General features: G+C 42.1%; 1 protein-coding gene across 1 annotated transcript; it reads left to right on the forward strand.

Annotated features, from left to right (window-relative positions):
• Positions 1-22,308: 22,308 nt before the first annotated feature.
• Positions 22,309-23,157, forward strand: LOC138893078 (uncharacterized). The gene is made up of 2 exons (XM_070176849.1): positions 22,309-22,510; positions 22,706-23,157. The coding sequence occupies exons 1-2, from the start codon at positions 22,309-22,311 to the stop codon at positions 23,155-23,157; spliced, it is 654 nt and encodes a 217-aa protein (XP_070032950.1).
• The last annotated feature ends 342 nt before the right edge of the window (positions 23,158-23,499 follow it).

Consider the following 23,499-nt stretch of genomic DNA (forward strand, 5'->3'; position numbering starts at 1 on the left):
TCTGATACCAACTTGTCAGGACCCCAAATTTCCTCTGTAGGAGTTCGTGATGGCACCTAGTCTCTAAGACTAGGTAAGCCTATCAATGTGGAATAATCATAAATATCTGAAATAAATAAACTTAAATTCAAATAATTACAACTCCCAAAATTCGGTAGAAATAAGTCACAAGCTTCTAAAAATTTATTCTTAATGTAGAAGGGGACTCCGGAGTCTGCGGACGCTGGCAGATATACTTCAAGTCTCCATGCGCAAGTAACTCACTGACAGCTAGACTGGTAAGATGTACCTGGATCTGCATAAAAAATATGTGCATAAGCGTATTATGAGTACACCACAGCGGTACCTAGTAAGTGCCAAGCCTAACCTCGGTAGAGTAGTGATGAGGTCAGGTCAGGCCCTACTGGAGAATAGATAATGACATGGAAAAATGTTTTAAAAATTTAATAAGATAAAATGATAATGAAAATGAATCAAGTAGTATGTCACATTTAATTACACCAAATAATGACAAATAAATACTTCGTGGAAACAAAAAAATTTCTTTTCAACTTTAAGAAACATCACAATAAAAATAAAAGGAAACTACGACCTTAAATAAATATCAACAAGGGCACTACCGAGGTACCACCTCGTACTCCCAAATCATAATTTAATTCACAATATCTCATTCCCTTATCTAACCACGGGAGCGTTCACAATTTATTTTAAAGAAAATGTTTTTCCCTAAATAACATCCCGCGTTTTAACCATCCTTATCACACCGCATGACTTCTATTAGATCCCCCTACTAGCCACGTGTATCAAGCCACCCTTATCTCACTACATGCGTTTCAATACCCAAACCTTATACCACCGCTTGTGTATCAATATCACAATATATCACAATTTGCACCTCAAGTGCTCAAATAATTTAACGTGCTAACATAATTCAACAACAATGTTTTCCAAAATAAATAGCTCACGACTCATGCCAAAATAAGTCATCAATGATAGTTTTCCACCATAAAGAGCTCACGGCTCCATCACGATGAGTACAAAAAATATTACACCAATATTCAGGAATAAATAATTCAGCAAAATAATATTTCAAAATCTTTAATACGTTGCTTCAATACCAAATTTAAAATGTCCAATATTTCATATTAATAATATTTAAATTTAAGAAAATCAATTTCAAATAATGCACAGAATAAAAGGAACCAAGTTTCAACTAAACAGGTAAAACAATTAGCAGGAAAAGGTCTAGCAAATTTAAAGTATACAAATCAAATCAATGATGGAGAATATAACAAATATTAATAATTTAATTAATATGCAACAGTGATCTTCATAATGTGATTTAGTCCTTGTACACACTCGTCACCTCGTGTACACGACTTTCATCACATTACAATTAATACCAACCCTAGGGGAATTTCCCCCACACAAGGTTAGACAAGTCACTTACCTCGACTTGCTCTAATTTAACCAAGTAGTATGCTTTTTCCTCAATTTTCCGATTCCGGTCGACTCGTATCTAGTCATAAATAATTCGATGCAGTCAACAAAAAATACTACATTTTTAAATAAAAATCCGAAACTAACTTAAAAATGGTTAGTGGGACCACATCTAGGAATCCAGAGAAAGTTACAAAATATGAATGCCCATTCAATCGCAAGTCTAACCATACCAAAATGACTAAATTCTAATAACAACTCGACCCTCAAATCCTTAAATCTATCCATGAAGATTTTTTAAAATATTTCCAACTTAAATCACCAATTAAATGTTAAAACAGTGATGAATTCGGGTAATCTAATCAAGATTGAGTTAAGAAGACTTACTCCGATGTTTTCTCTGAAAATCTCTCAAAGATCGCCTCAATCCGAGCTCCAAATCATTAAAAATGAAAAATGGGACGAAGTCCCATTTTCTGAACTTAAACATTATGTCCAGTGGTTTGTTCTTCGCGAATGCAAGCCTTGTTTCGCATTCGTGAAGCACAAAAATATGCTTCCCAACTTTCCTCTTCGCGAACACGACCAATGCATCACGAACGCGAAGCATTGCAAACTCAGACCTTCGCGAACACGTCCCTTATCTCGCGAACGTGTAGAACAAAAGACTGGGGTTCCCAGCTGCCTCGCTCTCCTTCGCGAACGCGGCGCCACTCACGCATTCGCGATGCACACACTGCCCTACCCTTCGTGTTCGCGTCCTCTCCTCTGCGAACGCATAGAACAAAAATTCACCAGCCCAAAACACTATTCGCGAATGCAAGGATCCCTTTACGAATGCAAAAGAGGAAACCAGAAAAATTGCAGCAGCAAATATCAGCCATCTCACCAAGGCCAAAAACGATCCGTTAACCATCCGGAACAAGCCCTAGCCCCTCGGGACCTCAACCAAATATACCAACAAGTCCCAATACATCATACGAACTTAGTCGAGTCTTCAAATCACATCCAACAACGCTAAAAACACGAATTACACATAGATTCAAGCCTAATAAAATTTGAAACTTCCAATTTCTACAATTGACTCAGGAACCTATCAAATCATGTCCGATTGCCCTCGAATTTTGCGTACAAGTCATAAATGACATACCGGAGGTAACAAATTTTCCGAATCGAATTTTGACCCCGATATCCAAAAGTCAACCCCTCGGTCAAACTTCACAAAAATTCAACTTTCGGCATTTCAAGCCTAATTCCACTATGGACTTCCAAATAATATTTTGATCACGCTTCTAAGTCCAAAATGACCATACAGAGCTATTGGAATCATCAAAATTGATTCAAACCATCCTCAGTTATGGAAATCCGAAGTTTTCTTGGTTTGGCTGGGTATTATCGCCAATTTTTAAAGGGTTTCTCTTCTATTGTTGTATCTATGACCAAATTGACCCACAAAGGTACTCTGTTCTAATACCAATACAGCCCCAGTATTTGTATTACCTACATGTACATGATCTTATATTGTGTATTGGGACATGTCACGTATTGGTCTCGGTGCGGTGTTGATGCAAGATAGCAGGGTGATTGCCTATGTGACCGGATGTCAAATTATGTGCAAACAACCACAATAGGGCAGTGTCTGCATCGCAAACGCGTGAGTGGCGTTGCGTTCGTGAAGGAGAGCAAGGTTGCTGGGAACCCCAGTCTTTTGTTCTACGTGTTCGCGAGATAAGGGACACATTCGCGAAGGTCTAAGTTTGCAAAGCTTCGCGTTCGTGAGACAAGGGTTGCATTCGCGAAGAACAAACCACTGGACAGAATGTTTAAGTTCAGAAAATGGGACTTCGTCCCATTTTCCATTTTTAATGATTTGGAGCTCGGATTGAGGCAATATTTGAGAGATTTTCAGAGAAAACATCAGAGTAAGTTCCTCGGTCCACCTGAACAGAGTACCCTTGTGGGTCAATTTTGTCATAGATACAACAATAGAAGAGAAACCCTTTAAAAATCGGCGATAATACCCAGCCAAACCAAGAAAACTTCGGATTTCCATAATTGAGGACGGTTTGAACCAATTTTGATGATTCCAATAGCTCTGTATGGTGATTTTGGACTTAGAAGCGTGATCAAAATATTATTTGGAAGTCCATAGTGGAATTAGGCTTGAAATGCCGAAAGTTGAATTTTTGTGAAGTTTGACCGAGGGGTTGACTTTTGGATATCTGGGTCAAAATCCGATTCGGAAAATTTGAGTACCTCCGGTATATCATTTATGAATTGTACGCAAAATTCGAGGGCAATCGAACGTGATTTGATAGGTTCCGGAGTCAATTGTAGAAATTGGAAGTTTCAAAGTTTATTAGGCTTGAATCTATGTGTAATTCATGTTTTTAGCATTGTTGGATGTGATTTGAAGACTCGACTAAGTTTGTATGATGTATTAGGACTTGTTGGTATATTTGGTTGAGGTCCCGAGGGGCTCGGGCTTGTTCCGGATGGTTAACGGATCTTTTTTGGCCTTGGTGAGATGCCTGATATTTGCTGCTGCAATTTTTCTGGTTTCCTCTTTTGCATTCGCGAAGGGATCCTTGCATTCGCGAATAGTGTTTTGGGCTGGTGAATTTTTGTTCTACGCGTTCGCAGAGGAGAGGACGCGAACGCGAAGGGTAGGGAAGTGTGTGCGTCGCGAATGCGTGAGTAGCGCCGCGTTCGCGAAGGAGAGCGAGGCAGCTGCGAACCCCAGTCTTTTGTTCTACGCGTTCGCGAGATAAGGGACATGTTCGCGAAGGTCTGAGTTTACAATGCTTCGCGTTCATGAAGCATTGGTCCCGTTCGCGAAGAGGAAAGTTGGGCAGCATATTTTTGTGCTTCACGAATGCGAAACATGGGTCACGTTCGTGAAGAAGAAACCACTAGACAGAATGTTTATGTTCAAAAAATGGGACTTAGACCCATTTTCCATTTTTAACGATTTGGAGCTCGGATTGAGGAGATCTTTGGGTGATTTTCAAAGAAAACATCGGAGTAAGTGTTCTTAACTCAATCTTGATTAGATTATCCGAATCCATCACTATTTTAACATTTAATTGGTGATTTAAGATGGAAATATTTGAAAAACCCTCATGGATAGATTTGACGATTTGAAGGTTGAGTTGTTATTGGAAGTTAGTCATTTTAGTATGGTTGGACTTGCAATTGAATGGGCGTTCATATTTCGTAACTTTCACCGAATGCCGAGACTTGGGCCCACTGACCATTTTTGAGTTAATTTCGAATTTTTATTGAAAAATTTAGTATTTTCTTATAGAATTAATTCTATAATTTTGGTTGACTGTATCGAATTTTTTATGAGTAGATACGAGTCGACCGGAATCGGAAAATCGAGGAAAAGGCATACTACTTGGTTAAATTGGAGCAAGTCGAGGTAAGTGACTTGTCTAACCTTGTATGAGGGAAATTCCCATAGGATTGGTATTAAATGTAATGTGATTAAAGTCGTGTACACGAGGTGACGAGTGTGTACACAGACTAAATGTGAAGGATTATGTGTTCATATTATGAAGATCATTATTGCATATTAACTAAATTATTAAATTTTGTTATATTCTCTATCATTGATTTGATTTGTATACTTTAAATTTGCTTGACCTTTTCTTGCTAATTATTTTACCTGTTTAGTTGAAACTTGGTTCATTTTATTTTGTGCATTATTTGAAATTGATTTTATTAAATTTAAATATTATTAATATGAAATATTTGATATTTTAAATTTGGTATTGAAGCAACGTATAAAAGATTTTGAAATATTATTTTGCTGAATAATTTATTCCTGAATATTTGTGTAAGATTTTTTGTACTCATCGTGATAAAGCCATGAGCTCTTTATTGTGGAAACATATTATTGATGACTTATTTTGGCATGGGCCGTGGGCTCTTTATTTTAGAATATATTTGTAATGACCCAACCGATCATTTTAACTTTTAGAACCCCGTTCCCTAAAATAAAACTTCCAGTAGGTGCTTGTAATGATTTATGACTTGCGGGGATGGTTGGTTCGGGATTTGGAAATGTTCGGAGTGAAATCGGAACATTTAGTTCCTTAAGTTGGCTTAATGTATTAAGTTTGACTTCGGTCAACATTTTTGAGAAAACAACCCCGGAATAGAATTTTGATGATTCCAACAGCTCCGTATGGTGATTTTGGGCTTAGGAGCGTGATCGGAATTATATTTGGAAGTCCGTGGTGAAATTAGCCTTGAAATGGCTAAAATAGGAATTTAAAGTTTGAAAGTTTGACCGGGGAGTTGACTTTTTGATACCGGAGCCGGAATCCAGTTCCGAAAATTTTCATAGCTCCGTTATGTAATTTATGACTTGTGTGTAAAATTTGAGGTCAATCGGAGTAGATTTGATACGTTCCGACATTGAATGTAGAAGTTGAAAACTGTTAGTTTGATTAAGCTTGAATTGGGGTATGATTCATGGTTTTAGCGTTGTTTGATGTGATTTAGAGGTTCAACTAAGTTCGTATGATGTTTTAGGACTTGTTGGTATATTTGGTTGAGGTCCCGAGGGTCTCGGGTGAGTTTCGGATGGTTAACGAATCAAAAGTTGGACTTAAAAAGCTGCTGCAATTTTCACTTCTACTGCATATTCTGGGCTATGATCGAGCCTCAGATCGAGCCCTAGATATCGAGCCTCAGATCGAGCCCAAGATATTGAGCCCCAGATATCGAGCCTCAGATCGAGGCCTGAGTCAAAGCCAGGGACGAGGCTTAGTATCAAAGCCTCGATCGAAGGCAAGGCTCGAGGGCATGATCGAAGGTAATGCTCGAGGGCTAGGATCGAGACCCATGCTCGATGCCCTGATCGAAGGTCCATCTCGAGGGCCAGGATTGAGACCCAAGATCGAAGGTTCAAGCTCGATGCCATGATTGAGGCTATGATCGAAGGCCTAACCTCGATACCCTGATCGAAGCCGAGATCGAAGGTAATGCTCGATGGCATTATCGAAGGTATGGCTCGAGGGCTAGGATCGAGGCCCAACCCTCGATGCCCTGATCGAAGGAACATGTTCGACGCCACGATCGAGGCCCTGTTCGAGGCCCAGTTCCGAAGTGCTGGGCAGTATTATAAAAAGAGGGCATTCGTCCCATTTTGCCATTTTTGACGAACTTGAGCTTGAGCAGAGACGACTTTTGGCAGATTTTCAAGGGAAAAACATTGGAGTAAGTGATTCTAACTCGGATTTGGTCTACATATACAAGTATATCATTGTTTTCACAATCTAATTAGTGATTTGAGATTGAAATTTGGAAAAATCTAGAAATCTCATAGAAACGAAATTTTGAGATTTTGGTATTGATTCAGAGTCGGATTTGAGTGAAACTGGTATGGTTGGACTCGTAATTGAATGGGTTGTCGGATTTCGTAACTTTTGCCGGATTTTAAGATGTGGGCCCCGCGAGCGAATTTTTAATTAATTTCGGGATCTTTTCTCAAAAATATAGTATTTTCTTATAGAATTGATTCCTATAATATTTAGTGATTGTATCAAATTGTTTTGGCTAGATTCGAGCCAGACGGAGTTGGATAATCGTCGAAAAGGCAAAATTGTGGATTAAATTGGAGCAAGACGAGGTAAGTCTCTTGTCTAATCTTGTGAGGGGGAAATTACCTCATAGGTGATTAAGATTAAATAATTTTTGCTAATTGTGGGGCTACGTACGCACGAGGTAACAAGAGTCTGTGCATAGCTACTATTAATGCTAAAGTTCGGGTAGTTTAGGACTCAAAGAATGTATTACTTGTGTAAATTGTATTCTTTGATTAATTAATATTAATTGATATATATATATTAATATATTGTGAATTGTTTGATAAAGATATTAAAGGATGAAAATATCATAGTCTTGATTTCTTTTTAAACCAATTAATTGTCAAAAGAAATTGTTCTCCTCCCAAATTTATCATATAATAAACATACTATCCTTCCGGAGGCACATAAGAAAATGTCCTCCTTTCTTGTGGAGCGGGCCGAACGCCTCGGCAGGATAGATGCATCTATGGAGCGCGCCGCACGTCCCTCACCAGTGTACACGACACTCTGGATCGGGCCGTACGTCCTCAGCAGAAATTGTGCTTAATAATAATAATAATAATAATAATTACACGATGCTTTAATAATTTATTTCAGCTTGTAAAGCTAATTAGTAAATCAGAAAATCTTTGGAATTTAATAAATTATTATTCTTGCTTGTTAAGGAATTAATTGTTACTCCTGTAAATGAGATTTAATTGATAAATTGGAATTTATTTGAATTAAAGGAATTTAATTAATATATTGAAAATTGATACATTTAAAGGAGTTTGATTATTTTCGCCGATTAAATAAATTCTGTAAATCACATTGATTTAAATATCCTAGATTTTATTTCAATTGTTATTGACCTATAGTGAGTGTCAAAGTCGGCCATCTCGTCTCCACCACTTTGAGATTAGGCTTGATACTGACTAGGTACACGTTATTTACGTACTCACACTACACTTGCTGCACTTTTTGTGCAGGATCTGAGACAGGTACTAGTGGAGGACCTATCATCACATACCCACGTCATCCAGAGGCATAGTGGTGAGCTGCCGTTCTGCAGCTACCAGTGTCTCTTCTGATATTTATATTCTGTCTATTTTATTTCAGACAGTATTTGTAGTTTTTGTATAATCTACTAGATTCTCATTCACTTGTGACACCAGGTCTTGGCACGCACATTGGTAGAATTTGGGTTTATATTTTCTTGGTTTTAAATTTTATCAATGTATGCTTAATTTATTAGTTGGCTTGCCTAGCTGTAGTGTTGGGCGCCATCACGACGTACAGGTGAAATTGGGTCGTGACAACATGGTATTAGAACACTAGGTTCACGTAGGTCTCAGAAGTTATGAGCAGACCTAATAGAGTCTTGCGGATCGGTACGGAGACGTTTGTACTTATCTTCTAGAGGCTATATGGTGTTAGGAAACTAATTTTCTTCATATTCTATCGTGCAATTGATGTAGTACTAAATATCCTTCTCTTATTCTCTCACAGATGGTGAGAACACGCTCTAATGAGATTCCAGACCAGGGAAGAGCTACTCCCCTAGTTGCTAGAGGCCGAGGGAGGGCTCCAGCCCGTGGTAGAGGGCGAGAACGTCCCAGGTCTATTCCGGTTATGCCGCCAGTGGATCAAGTAGAGAATACCATTATTGAGGAGCAGGGTGAGGTGCTTGTGGCAAAGCCAGCTCCGGTGGACTTCACATCTGCACCGGGATTTCAGGATGTTATGGGTCGTATACTGTGATTCATGGATAATATGACTCATGCCGGTTTATTTCCGGCAGACCCAGCCACATCTCAGGCTGGTGGGGGTGCACAGACCCCTACCGCGCAGGCTCATGGATAGGCAGCTACTGTATATCAGACCTAGGGTGCATTACCCGTGGGTGGAGTCCAGCTAGTGGCAACAGCTACACCTGAGCCCAGGCCGGCTGTAGCCGCCGATCCTCAGAAACTATTGGAAAGATGAACTAGACTACATCCTCCTGTCTTCGGGGGTGAGCGACATGAGGATCCAAAGGATTTCATTGATCGTTGCAAGGATAGACTGTACAACATGAGGATATTGGAATCTCATGGGGTTGATTTCGCTACTTTTCAGCTAGAGGGTAGAGCCCGTAGATGGTGGCAGTCTTATGGTCTTGGCAGACCAGCAGATTCTCCTCCCATGACTTGGGACAGGTTCACCCGCATCTTCTTGTACAAGTATATTCCACCCTCCTAGAGGGAAGAGTTGCGGTTTCAGTTTGAGCAGCTCCAGCAGGGTCAGATGTCAGTGACCGATTATGAGGCGAGGTTTTCTGAATTATCTCGCCATGCACTAATGATACTCCCTACTGAGGCGGAGAGAGTGTGAAGGTTTGTAGCCGGTTTACATACTGGTATTCAGGCTACTATGGCTCAAGAGGTTGAGATGGGTACTTCTTATGAGCGAGTTGTGGAGATAGCCCGGAGGATTGAGGGCGTACGTTAGCGGAGCTGAGAGCAGATTATGAGAGATAAGTGGTTCAGGTACTCTGGAGAGTTCAGAGGTGCTCCGTCCGGGGGCAGAGGTCAGTTCGTGAGGGGACAGTCCTGCAGAATCCCATATCCAGCACCACCACCTCCTCGAGGTGCTCTAGTGCGACCTTATCTCAGTGCTATCCCAGAGAGTTCTTACCACCCACCAGCTATTCAGGTTCCTCCCAATGGGTATTCAGGTCCCTAGGGCCAGACACTTAGTCAGCAGCCCATCGCACCGAAGAGTTGTTACGAGTGCGGGGATCCCAGTCACATGCGGAGGTTTTGCTCCAGGCTTCGAGGTAGACCAGTACAGTAGGGTCAGCAGCCTATGCTTACCGTACCAGTTTCTCCACCAATATTCTGACCACCCAGAGGTGGAGGACAGGTGGGTAGGGGCCGTCCTAGAGGTGGAGGTCAGCCAGGCGGAGGCCAGCCAGTTGGCGCTCCAGCTCGGTTTTATGCTTTTTCGGCTAGACCAGATGCGGAGGCCTCAGATGCCGTGATTATAGGTATTATTTCTGTTTGTGGCAAAGGTGCCTCAGTATTATTTGATCCGGGATCTACGTATTCATATGTGTCATCTCTATTTGCTCCATTCTTGGGCGTTTCTCATGAGTCCTTGAGTACTCTTGTTTATGTGTCCACTCCTGTGGGTGATTCTGTTGTTGTGGACCGGATCTACCGGTCCTGTATTATTAGATTCTGTGGTTATGAAACTAGAGCAGATCTCCTATTGCTTGAGATGACCGATTTTGAAATTATTCTGGGTATGGACTGGTTGTCTCCATATCATGCTATTCTAGACTGTCATGCCAAGACTGTTACCTTGGCTATTCCAGCATTGCCTAAGCTGGAGTGGAAGGGTTCGCCTGTTAGTTCATTTAATCGAGTTATTTCTTTTATAAAGGCTCAACACATGGTTGAGAAGGGTTGTTTGGCTTATCTTGCCTATGTTCGGGATACTACTGCAGAGACTCATGCTATTAATTCATTGCCTATAGTTCGGGAGTTCCCCGATGTATTTCCGTCAGATCTTCCAGGTATGCCACTTGATCGTGATATTGATTTCTTTATTGACTTGGCTTCAGATACCCAGCCTATATCTATCCCACTGTATCGTATGGCTCCGAAAGAGTTGAAAGAATTGAAAGAATAACTTGAAGAGTTACTAGCCAAAGGGTTTGTCAGACCGAGTGTATCGCCTTGGGGTGCACCAGTATTGTTTGTGAAAAAGAAGGATGGAACAATGCGGATGTGTATTGATTATCGCCAATTGAACAAAGTCACTATTAAGAACAAGTACCCGTTGCCGCGTATTGATGATCTATTTGACCAGTTGCAGGGTGCTAGGGTATTCTCTAAGATCGACTTGAGGTCGGGGTACCATCAGTTGAAGATTCGGGATTCGGATGTTCCGAAGATTGCTTTTCGTACTAGATATGGTCATTATGAGTTTCTTGTAATGTCTTTTGGTTTAACTAATGCACCGGCAACATTTATGGATCTGATGAATAGGGTATTCAGGCCATATATTGACTCATTTGTCATTGTCTTCATTGATGACATTTTGATATACTCTCGTAGTAAGGAGGAGCATATGCAGCATATGAGAGTGGTGCTTCAAACATTGCAGGAATAAAAGCTATATGTTAAGTTCTCTAAATGTGAGTTTTGTCTAGAGTCTGTAGCATTTTTAGGACTTATCGTATCAGGCGAAGGTATTAAAGTTGATCCCAAAAAGATTGAGGCAGTTCAGAATTGGCATCGTCCCACTTCGGCTACAGAGATTAGGAGTTTTCTGGGTTTGGCAGGTTATTATCGTCGGTTCGTGGAAGGTTTTTCATCTATTGCAGCACCTTTGACCAAATTAACCCAAAAGGGTGCTCCATTCCGATGGTCCGATGATTGTGAGGTGAGCTTTTAGAAGCTCAAGACATCATTGACTACAACACCAGTGTTAGTGTTGCCTTCTGGTTCGGGGATGTATACTGTGTATTGCGATGCTTCGCGCGTTGGCTTGGGTTGTGTATTAATGCAGGAAGGGCAAGTTATTGCGTATGCTTCACGTCAGCTGAAGCCCCATGAAAAGAATTATCCGGTACATGATTTGGAGCTAGCTGCGATTGTTCACGCTCTTAAGATTTGGAGGCATTATCTTTATGGGGTGTCTTGTGAAGTTTACACTGATCATTGCAGTTTGCAACATTTGTTCAAGCAGAGGGATCTAAATTTGAGGCAGCGTAGATGGCTGGAGTTACTAAAAGATTATGATATTACTATCTTGTATCATCCGGGCAAAGCAAATGTGGTTGCAGATGCCTTGAGCAGAAAGGCGGAGAGTATGGGTAGTTTGGCTTTCATTTCAGCAGAGGAAAGGTCATTAGCCTCAGATATTCAGTCTTTGGCTAGAAGACTTGTGAGGCTAGATATTTCAGAGCCCAGCCAAGTTCTTTCATGTGTTGTGGCCCGGTCTTCACTATTTGAATAGATCAAGGCTCGCCAGTATGATGACCCACACCTGGTGGCTCTTCGTGAAACGGTACTACGAGGTGATACCAAGGAAGTTACTATTAGAGGGGATGGTGTTCTGCGACTCCAGGATCGTCTGTGTGTTCCTAATGTGGATGAACTGAGGAAAAAGATCCTAGAAGAGGTACACATTTATCGATATTCTATTCATCCAGGTGCTACGAAGATGTATCGTGACTTGAGGCAACATTATTGGTGGCGACGAATGAAAAAGGACATAATTGAGTATGTAGCTCGGTGTCTAAATTGCCAGCAAGTTAAATATGAGCACCAGAGGCCAGGTGGCCTACTCCAACAGATGACCATACCTGAGTGGAAATGGGAACGAATTACTATGGATTTTGTAGTTGGGTTGCCGCGGACCTGGAGGAAGTTTGATGCAGTTTGGGTGATTGTTGACAGGTTGACCAAGTCGGCATATTTTATTCCTATTGTAACTACGTATACTTCAGAGAGGTTGGCCCAGATTTATATTCAGGAGATAGTTCGGTTGCACGGTGTGCCAATTTCCATCATATCAGATAGAGGCCCTCAGTTTACTTCACATTTATGGAGAGCAGTACAGAGTGAGTTAGGGACCCGTGTAGAGCTCAGCACAACCTTTCATCCGCAGACCGATGGACAGTCAGAGAGGGCAATTCAGATTTTGGAGGATATGCTCAGAGCATGTGTGATTGACTTTGGAGGTCAGTGGGATCGTTTCCTGCCTTTGGCCGAGTTTGCTTATAATAAAAGTTACCAATCCAACATCGAGATGGCTCCGTTTGAGGCTTTATATGGTCGGCGATGTCGTTCACCTATCGGATGGTTTGATCCAGGTGAGGCTAAGTTATATAGTACTGATTTGGTAAGGGATGCCTTGGAAAAGGTAAAGTTGATTCAGGAGCGACTTCGTACAGCACAGTCCAGACAAAAGAGTTACACGGATCAAAAAGCGCGTGATATATCATTTATGGTAGGTGAAAAAGTTCTCTTGAAGGTTTCGCCGATGAAGGGAATTATGAGATTCGGGAAGAAGGGCAAGTTGAGACCAAGGTTTATAGGCCCATTTGAGTGTTGAAACGAGTTGGGGAGGTTCCTTATGAGCTTGCCTTGCCTCCCAGCCTATCGGGAGTTCATCTGGTTTTTCACATATCTATGCTCCGGAAGTATCATGCCGACCTATCACATGTGTTAGACTTTAGCACATCTCATCTAGATAATAGCTTGGGTTATGAAGAGGAGCCAATTGCCATTGTTGATAAACAGGTTCGCCAGTTGAGGTCCAAGAGGATTTCTGCAGTAAAAGTCCAGTGGAGGGGCCAACCAGTCGAGGAAGCGACTTGGGAGACCGAGGAAAATATGCGGAGCAGATATCCAGACTTATTCAGCACTTCAGGTATAATTCTAAACCAGTTCGAGGACGAACGTTTGTTTAAGAGGTAGAGAATGTAATGACCCAACCGGTCATTTTAACTTTTAGAACCCCGTTCCCTAAAATAAAACTTCCTGTAGGTGCTTGTAATTATTTATGACTTGCGCGGATGGTTGGTTCGGGATTTGGAAGTGTTTGGAGTGAAACCGGAATATTTGGTTCCTTAAGTTGGCCTTAATGTATTAAGTTTGACTTCGGTCAACATTTTTGAGAAAACGACTCCGGAATAGAATTTTGATGATTCCAACAGCTCCGTATGGTGATTTTGGACTTAGGAGCGTGATCGGAATTTATTTGGAAGTCCGTGGTGAAATTAGGCCTGAAATGGCTAAAATAGAAATTTAAAGTTTGAAAGTTTGACCGGGGAGTTGACTTTTTGATACCGGAGTCGGAATCCAGTTCCGAAAATATTCATAGCTGTAATTTATGACTTGTGTGTAAAATTTGAGGTCAATCGGAGTTGATTTGATAGGTTCCGGCATTGAATGTAGAAGTTGAAAACTTAGTTTCATTAAACTTGAATTGGGGTATGATTCATGGTTTTAGCGTTGTTTGATGTGATTTAGAGGTCCGACTAAGTTCGTATGATGTTTTAGGACTTGTTAGTATATTTGGTTGAGGTCCCGAGGGTCTCGGGTGAGTTTCGGATGGTTAACGAATCAAAAGTTGGACTTAAAAAGCTGCTGCATATTCTGGGCTGTGATCGAGCCTCAGATCGAGCCCCAGATATCGAGCCTCAGATCGATCCCCAGATATCGAGCCTCAGATCGAGCCCCAGATATCGAGCCTCAGATCGAGCCCCAGATATCGAGCCTCAGATCGAGACCCAGATATCGAGCGTCAGATCGAGGCCTGAGGTGAAGCCAGGGACGAGGCTCAGTATCAAAGCCTCGATCGAAGGCAAGGCTCGAGGGCATGATCGAAGATAATGCTCGAGGGCTAGGATCGAGACCCATGCTTGATGCCCTGATTGAAGGTCCATCTCGAGGGCCTGGATTGAGACCCAAGATCGGGGGTCACAATCGAAGGTTCAAGATCGATGCCATGATTGAGGCTATGATCGAAGGCCTAACCTCGATACCCTTATCGAAGTTGAGATCGAAGGTAAGGCTCGATGGCATGATCGAAGGTATGGCTCGAGGGCTAGGATCGAGGCCCAACCCTCGATGCCCTGATCGAAGGCACATGTTCGATGCCGCGATCGAGGCCCTATTCGAGGCCCAGTTCCGAAGTGCTGGGCAGTGTTATAAAAAGAGGGCATTCGTCCTATTTTGCCATTTTTGATGAACTTGAGCTTGAGCAGAGACGACTTTTGGTAGATTTTCAAGGGAAAAATATTGGGGTAAGTGATTGTAACTCTGATTTGGTCTACATATACAAGTATATCATTGTTTCAACAATCTAATTAGTGTTTTGAGATTGAAATTTGGAAAAATCTAGAAATCTCATAGAAACAAAATTTTAAGATTTCGGTATCGATTTAGAGTCGGATTTGAGTGAAACTGGTATGCTTGGACTCGTAATTGAATGGGTTGTCGGATTTCATAACTTTCGCCGGATTTCGAGATGTGGGCCCCGCGAGCGAAGTTTTAATTAATTTCGGGATCTTTTCTTAAAAATGTAGTATTTTCTTATAGAATTGATTCCTATAATATTTAGTGATTGTATCGAATTATTTTGGCAAGATTCGAGCCAGACGGAGTTGGATAATCGTGGAAAAGGCAAAATTGTGGATTAAATTGGAGCAAGACGAGGTAAGTCTCTTGTCTAATCTTGTGAGGGGGAAATTACCTCATAGGTGATTAAGATTAAATAATTGTTGCTAATTGTGGGGGCTACGTACGCACGAGGTGACGAGAGTCCGTGCGTAGCTACTATTAATGCTAAAGTCCGGGTAGTTTAGGACTCAAAGCATGTATTACTTGTGTAAATTGTATTCTTTGATTAATTAATATTAATTGATATATATATATATATATATATATATATATGAATGTATTGTGAATTGTTTGGTAAAGATATTAAAGAATGAAAATCTCATAGGCTTGATTTCTTTAAAATCAATTCATTGTCGAAAGAAATTGTTCTCCCAAATTTATCATATAATAAACATACTGTCCTTCCGGAGGCACATAAGAAAATGTCCTCCTTTCTTGTGGAGCGGGCAGAACGCCTCGGCAGGATAGATGTATCTATGGAGCGCGCCGCACGTCCCTCGGCAGTGTACACGACACTCTGGATCGGGCCGTACGTTCTCGGCAGAAATCGTGCTTAATAATAATAATAATAATTACACGATGCTTTAAAAATTTATTTCAGCTTGTAAAGCTAATTAGTAAATCGGAAAATCTTTGGAATTTAATGAATTATTATTCTTGCTTGTTAAGGAATTAATTGTTACTCCTGTAAATGAGATTTAATTGATAAATTTGAATTTATTTGAATTAAAGGAATTTAATTAATATATTGAAAATTGATACATTTGAAGGAGTTTGATTATTTTCGCTGATTAAATAAATTCTGTAAATCACATTGATTTAAATATCCTAGTTTTTATTTCAATTGTTATTGACCTATAGTGAGTGTCAAAGTCGGCCATCTCGTCTCTACCACTTTGAGATTAGGCTTGATATTTACTGGGTACATGTTATTTACATACTCATACTACACTTGCTGCACTTTTTGTACAGGATCTGAGACAGGTACTAGTGGAGGACCTATCATCACATACCCACGTCATCCAGAGGCATAGTGGTGAGCTGCCTTTCTGAGCCGTTCTGCAGCTACCAGTGTCTCTTCTGATATTTATATTCTGTCTATTTTATTTCAGACAGTATTTGGAGTTTTTGTATAATCTACTAAATGCTCATTCACTTGTGACATCAGGTCTTGGCACTCACATTTGTAGAGTTTGGGTTTATATTTTCTTGGTTTTAAATTTTATCAATATGCTTAATTTATTAGTTGGCTTGCCTAGCTGTAGTGTTGGGCGCCATCACGACCTACAGGTGAAATTGGGTCGTGACAACATTGTTGTTGAATTATGTTGGCACGTTAAATTATTTGAGCACTTGAGGTGCAAAATTTGATATATTATGATATTGATACCCATGCGGTGGTATAAGGTTTGGGTATAGAAACGCATGCGTTGAGATAAGGGTGTCTTGATACGCGTGGCTAGTAGGGGGATCTACTAGAAGTCATGCGGTGTGATAAGGATGGCTAAAATGCGGGATGCTATTTCGGAAAAAATATTTTCTTCAAAATATATTCTGAAGGCTCCCGCGGTGAGATAAGGAAATGAGATATTGTGAATTAAATTATGATTTGGGACTACGAGGCGGTACCTCGGTAGTGCCCTTGTTGATATTGATTTATGGCCGTAGTTGCCTTTGATTTTTATTGTGATTTTTCTTAAAGTTGAAAAGAAATTCTATTTTATTTTCATGAGGTATTTATTTGCCATTATTTGGTGTAATTAAAAGTGACATACTACTTGATTCATTTCCATTATCATTTTATTTTATTAAATTGTTTAAACATTTTTCCATGTCATTATCTATTCTCCAGTAGGGCCTGACCTGACCTCGCCACTACTCTACCAAGGTTAGTATTGGCACTTACTGGGTACCGCTGTGGTGTACTCATACTACACTTTTGCACATTTTTTTTGTGCAGATTCAGTTACATCTTACTAGTCTAGACGTCAGTGAGTTACCTGCGCACAGAGAGTTTGAGGTATATCTGCCAGCGTCTGCAGACTCCGGAGTCCCCTTCTATCATTTTTATGTTGCTTCCTTTTTTTCTTTAGACCTTGATACATAGAGATATTAAGAATAAATTTTTAGAAGATTGTGACTTATTTCTACCGGGTTTTGGGAGTTGTAATTATTTAAATTGTAATTTATTTATTTCAGATATTTATGATTATTCTACATTGATAGGCTTACCTAGTCTTAGAGACTAGGTGCCATCACGACCTCCTACGAAGGAAATTTGGGGTCGTGACAAGTTGGTAACGACATCCTCTAGTGTATTGGCCTAAGCCAAATCATAGTGATTAAATCAACAGGACGGGCCTCTACCTCTTAGGTGCCCACTACCCGTCTGTCCTCCAGCTGACTGTGCACGTGGAGTATCAACTGGACTAAAGCTTGTAGCTAAAGTGTTCTGATGAAATCCACCGCTCCCAAGTCTGGGACAATCTCTCATGATATTCCGAGTATCACCATACTCATAACAACCCCTCTAAGGTCACGACTGCTTGTACTGAGTCTGTGCTGAATAACTGGAATAACCACTGTAAGAATATCGTGTCGGTGGTGCACTATAAATTGGAGCACCCCGAATAATCTGATGTGCCGACTGAGCTGACTAGCTGTTCGAGCCTCCGCTATAATGGGTTCTAGCTGAAGAGTAAAATCCAATGAACTCTCCAGATCTTCGTGACCTTTTGGCCTCCTTAGACTCCATTTCCTCGCCTAACACACCCTCGATGAATCTGCAGACCCGTTCTCTGATTGTGGGAACTAAGATAGGTGCATGATGGGCTAACTTAGTGAGCCTGATAGCATATTCTGACACTGTCATAGTGCCCTGACGCAACCGTTCAAATTCTATGCTCCACACATCTTTAAGAGTCTGGGGAACAAACTATTTCAAGAACATTTCCGAAAATTGAGCCCAAGTTGGTGGTGTAGCATCGACTGGTCTACCTTCTTCATAGATTTGCCACCACCGATATGCTGCGCCTGATAGTTGAAATGTAGTAAAGGAAACTCCGCTCACTTCCACAATACCGATGGTGCGGAGAATAGGGTGACAATTTTCTAGAAATCCTTGGGCATCCTCTGTAGTTGTGCCACTGAAAGTAGGTGGACTATACCTCTTAAACCTTTCAAGTCTCTTCTGTTCTTCTTCTAATGCCTCTGGCCTAACCTCAGGCCGAACCAAAATAACAGGTTGTACCGGTACTACACCTCAGAACCTGACCAGCGTGAACCTGTTGCTCTGGAGTTGTAGTAGGAGTCTGAGCTACTCCCCCAATGTGCGGAATGTTTGGTGCAATAGAGATAAATTCTACCTGAGTTAATGTACCACACATACTCAGGAATTTTGCCAAAGTCTCCTGATGTCCGTGGGAAACAACATGTGCTTTTGGTACCTATCCCCCAACTGGAGTTACCGGAGGCTCCTCTACTTCGACCCAGGCGTCTTGCAGCCCTAGTAGTATATGCGGATGCCTGCTCAGCTAACCCAGTAGCACGTGTCCTCACCATCGGTGAGAGAATAGAGATGTAAAGGTGTAACGACCTAGCTAGTTGTTTTGAGAGTAATAGCCCTGATCCCCAATTAACTGCTTTCCCCAAATCGTTTTCTGCTATTGTGACTTGCCGGGATGATTGGTTTTGAGTTTCGGAGTGTTTTGGGACACTTAGTCCCTAAATGAGAGCTTAAGCCTAAAGATTTGGACTATAGTCAGAACAGTGTGAAGACAACTCCGGAATGAAATTCCGTTGGTTCCGTTAGCTCCATTAGGTGATTTAGGAGCATGTACGGATTGTGTTTTGGAGGTTTGTAGCTCATTTAAGCTTGAAATGGCGAAAGTCAAATTTTTGGCGTTTTGGGCCGGTAGTGGAATTTTTTATATCGGGGTCGTTTTCCGATTCTGGAAGTTAGAGTAGGTCCGTAATGTTGATTATGACTTTTGCGCATAATTTGAGGTCAACCGGACATGATTTGATAGGTTTCGACATCGGTTGTAGAATTTTGAAGTTTCAAGTTCTTTAAGTTTGAATTGGAGGGTAATTCATGATTTTTGTCATTGTTTGATGGGATTTGAGAGCTCGACTAAGTTCGCATGGTGTTTTAGGATTGGTTGGTATGTTTAGTTGAGGTCCCGGGGGCATCGGGTGTGTTTCGGATGCGTGATGGGTTAAAGCTTGGACTTAGAGGAATTTCTGATTTTTGCTGGTTCTGGTGTTTTCGCACCTGCAGTGGGGAGTCCGCAGGTGCAGACTCGCATAAGCGAGACTTGCAGGCGCAGATGCAAGAAAGTTAAGAGTTGCCCTGGGGTCGCAGGTGCGAGGAAGTTCCGCATCTGCGATGCCCGCAAATGCGCAAGGCTGTTCGCATATGCGGAAGATGCACAGAAGCGGAAGGGATGTCCGCAGGCGCGCGCGCGCAAGTATGGCCCTTTCATCGCAGGTGCGAAGGCAGAGGGGGTAAATGAGTTGCGCAGATGCGCACGTTTTCCGCACAAGCGCACCCGCAGGTGCGAGCCCAGGTTCCGCAGGTGAAGAAATACCTCGGCAGTGATTAAAACCGAAGGGCTTCGCTATTTTTATCATTTTTGGCTTTGCGAACTCGGGTTGGGGCGATTTTTGAGAGCATTTTTGAGGCATTTCTTGAGGTAAGTTCCGTGTGCTTATCTTTGGTCAATAATCTTGCCTTGCCATGTATTTTCCCACCTAGTTAATGTGTATTTAAAGTGGAAATTAGAAGTTGGAGACTAGGGATTTGAAAGTTTAATTATGGATTGGAGGACCATTTGGTGTCGAATTTTAGTAAATTTGATACGGTTAGAATCGTGAGTGAATGAGCTTTCTAGTTTCATAAATTTTGTCGGGTTTCGAGATGTGGGCCCGGGGGCCGGGTTTGAGCCAATTTCGGGTTTTGGCCTAATTTTGTAGTTTTTCTTGTGGGATTCATTCCATTAGCGCGTATTGATGGTAATGTACTATTTTGAATAGATTCAGTCCATTTGGAGTCGGATGCTCGTGGCAAGAATGTGATACCAAGTTGATTTGAGCGGTTTGAGGTAAGTGGCTTGCCTAACCTTGTGTTGGGGACTTCCCCCTTAGGATTTCTTGATGTTATTTGGTGTGTGGGCGCTGTGTACGTGAGTTGAAGAGTACGTACACGGGCTATTATTGCAAAAAATCATGTTTAACTTTTTAAATCATAAATTGCTTCTCTTATTAATTGTACTAATATGTTTAATTGTGTAGTTTAAACTAGAAAGGGATGCTTACGTGTTTTAACTGCCTAATTGACATTCTGTGCGTCATGTTCAGTTAAGTACTTATTTGCCTTATCTGTGTCCAGTATAAACTATATAACTCGATGTCGTACCTGTCATTTCATCTTGCGTTGCATATTTAAATTGGGACTACGGGCGTATTCCGGGAGATCCCCCTATATTGAATATTTACTTTGGGACTACGGACGTATTCCGGGAGATCCCCCTGTACTGCATAGTTACTTTGGGACTACAGACGTATTCTGGGAGATCCCCCAGCACTACATATTTACTTTGGGACTACGGACGTATTCCGTGAGATCCCCCTTGTACTGCATATTCATTTGCAACTACGGGACGGTATCCCGAGAGATTTCCCACTGTGTTTACCTTGTTTTGAGCCGAGGGCTTCCTTTAACTGTTATATTTTTGAGAATTTCTTTAACTGTGTTACCGTAAATTCTACTTATATATTTTACTGTTTAAGTTATTATATTTATTCCGGTAGGGCCTTAACTTGACCTCGTTACTACTCGACCGCGGTTAGGCTTGGCACTTACTGGGTACTTACTGGGCACTTAATTTTCGTGTGCAGATCCAGGTACGAGCTATCAGCCTTGGGGTTAGTGCGTGTTGCTGATTCTAGGAGACTTCAAGGTACTTCTTCTTGCGTCCGCAGATCTTTGGAGTCCCCTTCTACTCCCTCGTCTAGAGACTTTCCTTATTATCTTCAGACTTTTGTATAGAGCTACATAGATTATAGCAGCTTGTGACTTAGCGATATTCCGGGTTTTGGGAAACTATTTTGTATATGCCGAGTGGTGCTACGCTTGGCTATTTATAATATGATGTTTACCTTTAAAATGTTGTGTTTTCTTTATATTTTTAGCAATATTAGGCTTACCTAGTCATAAAGACTAGGTGCCATCACGACCCCTTACAGAGGGATAATTTGGGTCGTGACAAGTTGGTATCAGAGCACTAGGTTCGTTGGAGTCGCGAGGCACAAGACAATTTATTAGAGTCTCGCAGATCGGTGCAGAGACCTCCGTACTTCTCCTCGGGAGGCGTGTGAGTTATTGAAAAAACAATATAAAAAATATCCAAGATTCTATTCTATTCTTTCTCACAGATGGTGAGGACCCTCAATGGGAGGACCGACGATCAGGAACCCGAGCCCCCAGCCAGAGCCACCAGAGACCGGGGTAAGGGTAGAGGACGACCACGCGGTACAGTCCGAGCACCTGCGAGAGCTGCGTCAGAGGAGTCCCCAGCAGCTCCAGCTGGAGGGACATCGCCGTAGATCCCTATTGCTACTCCAGCACTCCAGGAGACTTTAGCTGTATTCTTGAGCATGTTCAGCACTCTTGCTCAAGCTGGACTATTTCCGATAGCTCCCGCTACATCTCAGGCTGGGGGAGGGGCACAGACTCCCGCACCCCGCACCCCGCACCCCGCACCCCTGAGTAGAGAGTCCAGGTTGTTCAGGGCCCAGAGTATATTCCTTTGCCCCCAGTGACTCTGGTTCATCATGAGATCAGGGTAGTTGCTTCTGAGGCACAGCATCTCAGACTTGAAAGGTACAAGAAGTACCACCCACCTACCTTCGGCGGACTAGCTTCAGATGATGCTCTGGGTTTTCTTGAGGAGTGTCATTGTATTCTTCGCACTATGGGCATTGTAGAGACAAGTGGGGTTTCTTTCACCGCTTTCCAGCTGAGGGGAGTAGCATATCGGTTGTGGCATGCCTATGAGCTGAATAGTACGTACGAGGCAGCCTCACTCACTTGGACTCATTTTTAAGAGATGTTCTTGCGTGAGTATGTTCCTCACAGCCTCAGGGATGCTTGGCGCGTAGAGTTCGAGCAGTTGCATCAGGGTTCTATGGCTGTGTCAGAGTATGCAGTCTATTTCAGTCGGTTAGCTCGCCATGCAATGGCTCTTGTTGCTAAAGTCAGAGAGAGGGTTCGTCGCTTCATTGAGGGACTCCACCCTAGTATTTGTACCAGTATGGCCAGGGAGTTGGAGATAGATATCACTTATCAGCAGGCAGTGAGCATTGCTAGGAGAGTGGAGGGCATGTTTGCCATGGATAGAGAGGAGAGAGAGGCCAAGAGGTCTCGAGAGACTGGTCATTATTTAGGAGCTCGTGCACCAGCAGCACGCTACGGTAGGGTTTTTTTGAGTCGCCCTATTAATTCAGCTCTTCTAGCAGTCAGCGGTGTCCCATCTCCTCATAGACCTCAGGAGCCCTATTATGCACCGCTAGTATCTAGTATGCCTCCTACTCGAAGTGGTTTTACCGGCCAGTCCAGCAGGCCAATTCTAAGTCAGTCTCAGTCGCCACATCCTCCGAGAGGTTGTTTTGAGTGTGGTAACACTCGTCACATGGTTAGAGATTTCCCTAAAGCCAAGAGGGGTGCACCTCCACAGACTTATCAGCCTCCACGTGCTCCACCGGGTCCTTCGGCCCTTCTTCCAGCACAAGCTGCTACCCCACCTCCACAGCCAGCTCGAGGTGGAGGTTGGGGAGGTCGAGGTCGCCCTAGAGGGGGAGGCCAGTCCAGGTACTATTCCCTTCCATCTCGTTCAGAGGCAGTTGCTTCAGATTCAGTTATCACAGGTATCGTCCCCATCTATCATAGGAATGCATAAGTATTATTTGACCCAGGCTCTACATATTCATATGTGTCTTCTTATTTTGCCCTACATATGGGGATATCTCGGGATTCATTGAGTTCCCTTGTTTACGTATCTACTCCCGTGGGAGATTCTCTTGTTGTGGACTGCGTATAACGGTCGTGTTTGATTGCTCTTAGTGGTTTTGAGACCAGAGCCAATTTGTTATTTCTCAGTATGATATTATCTTGGGAATGGACTGGTTTTCGCCCCAATATGCTATTCTTGATTGTCACGCTAAGACCGTGATGCTGGCTATGCCAGGTTTGCTGAGATTAGAGTGGAGAGGTACCTTAGAGTATACTCCCCGCAGGGTCA

Source organism: Nicotiana tomentosiformis, chromosome 5, assembly GCF_000390325.3.
Source record: "Nicotiana tomentosiformis chromosome 5, ASM39032v3, whole genome shotgun sequence".
Lineage (NCBI taxonomy): Eukaryota > Viridiplantae > Streptophyta > Magnoliopsida > Solanales > Solanaceae > Nicotiana > Nicotiana tomentosiformis.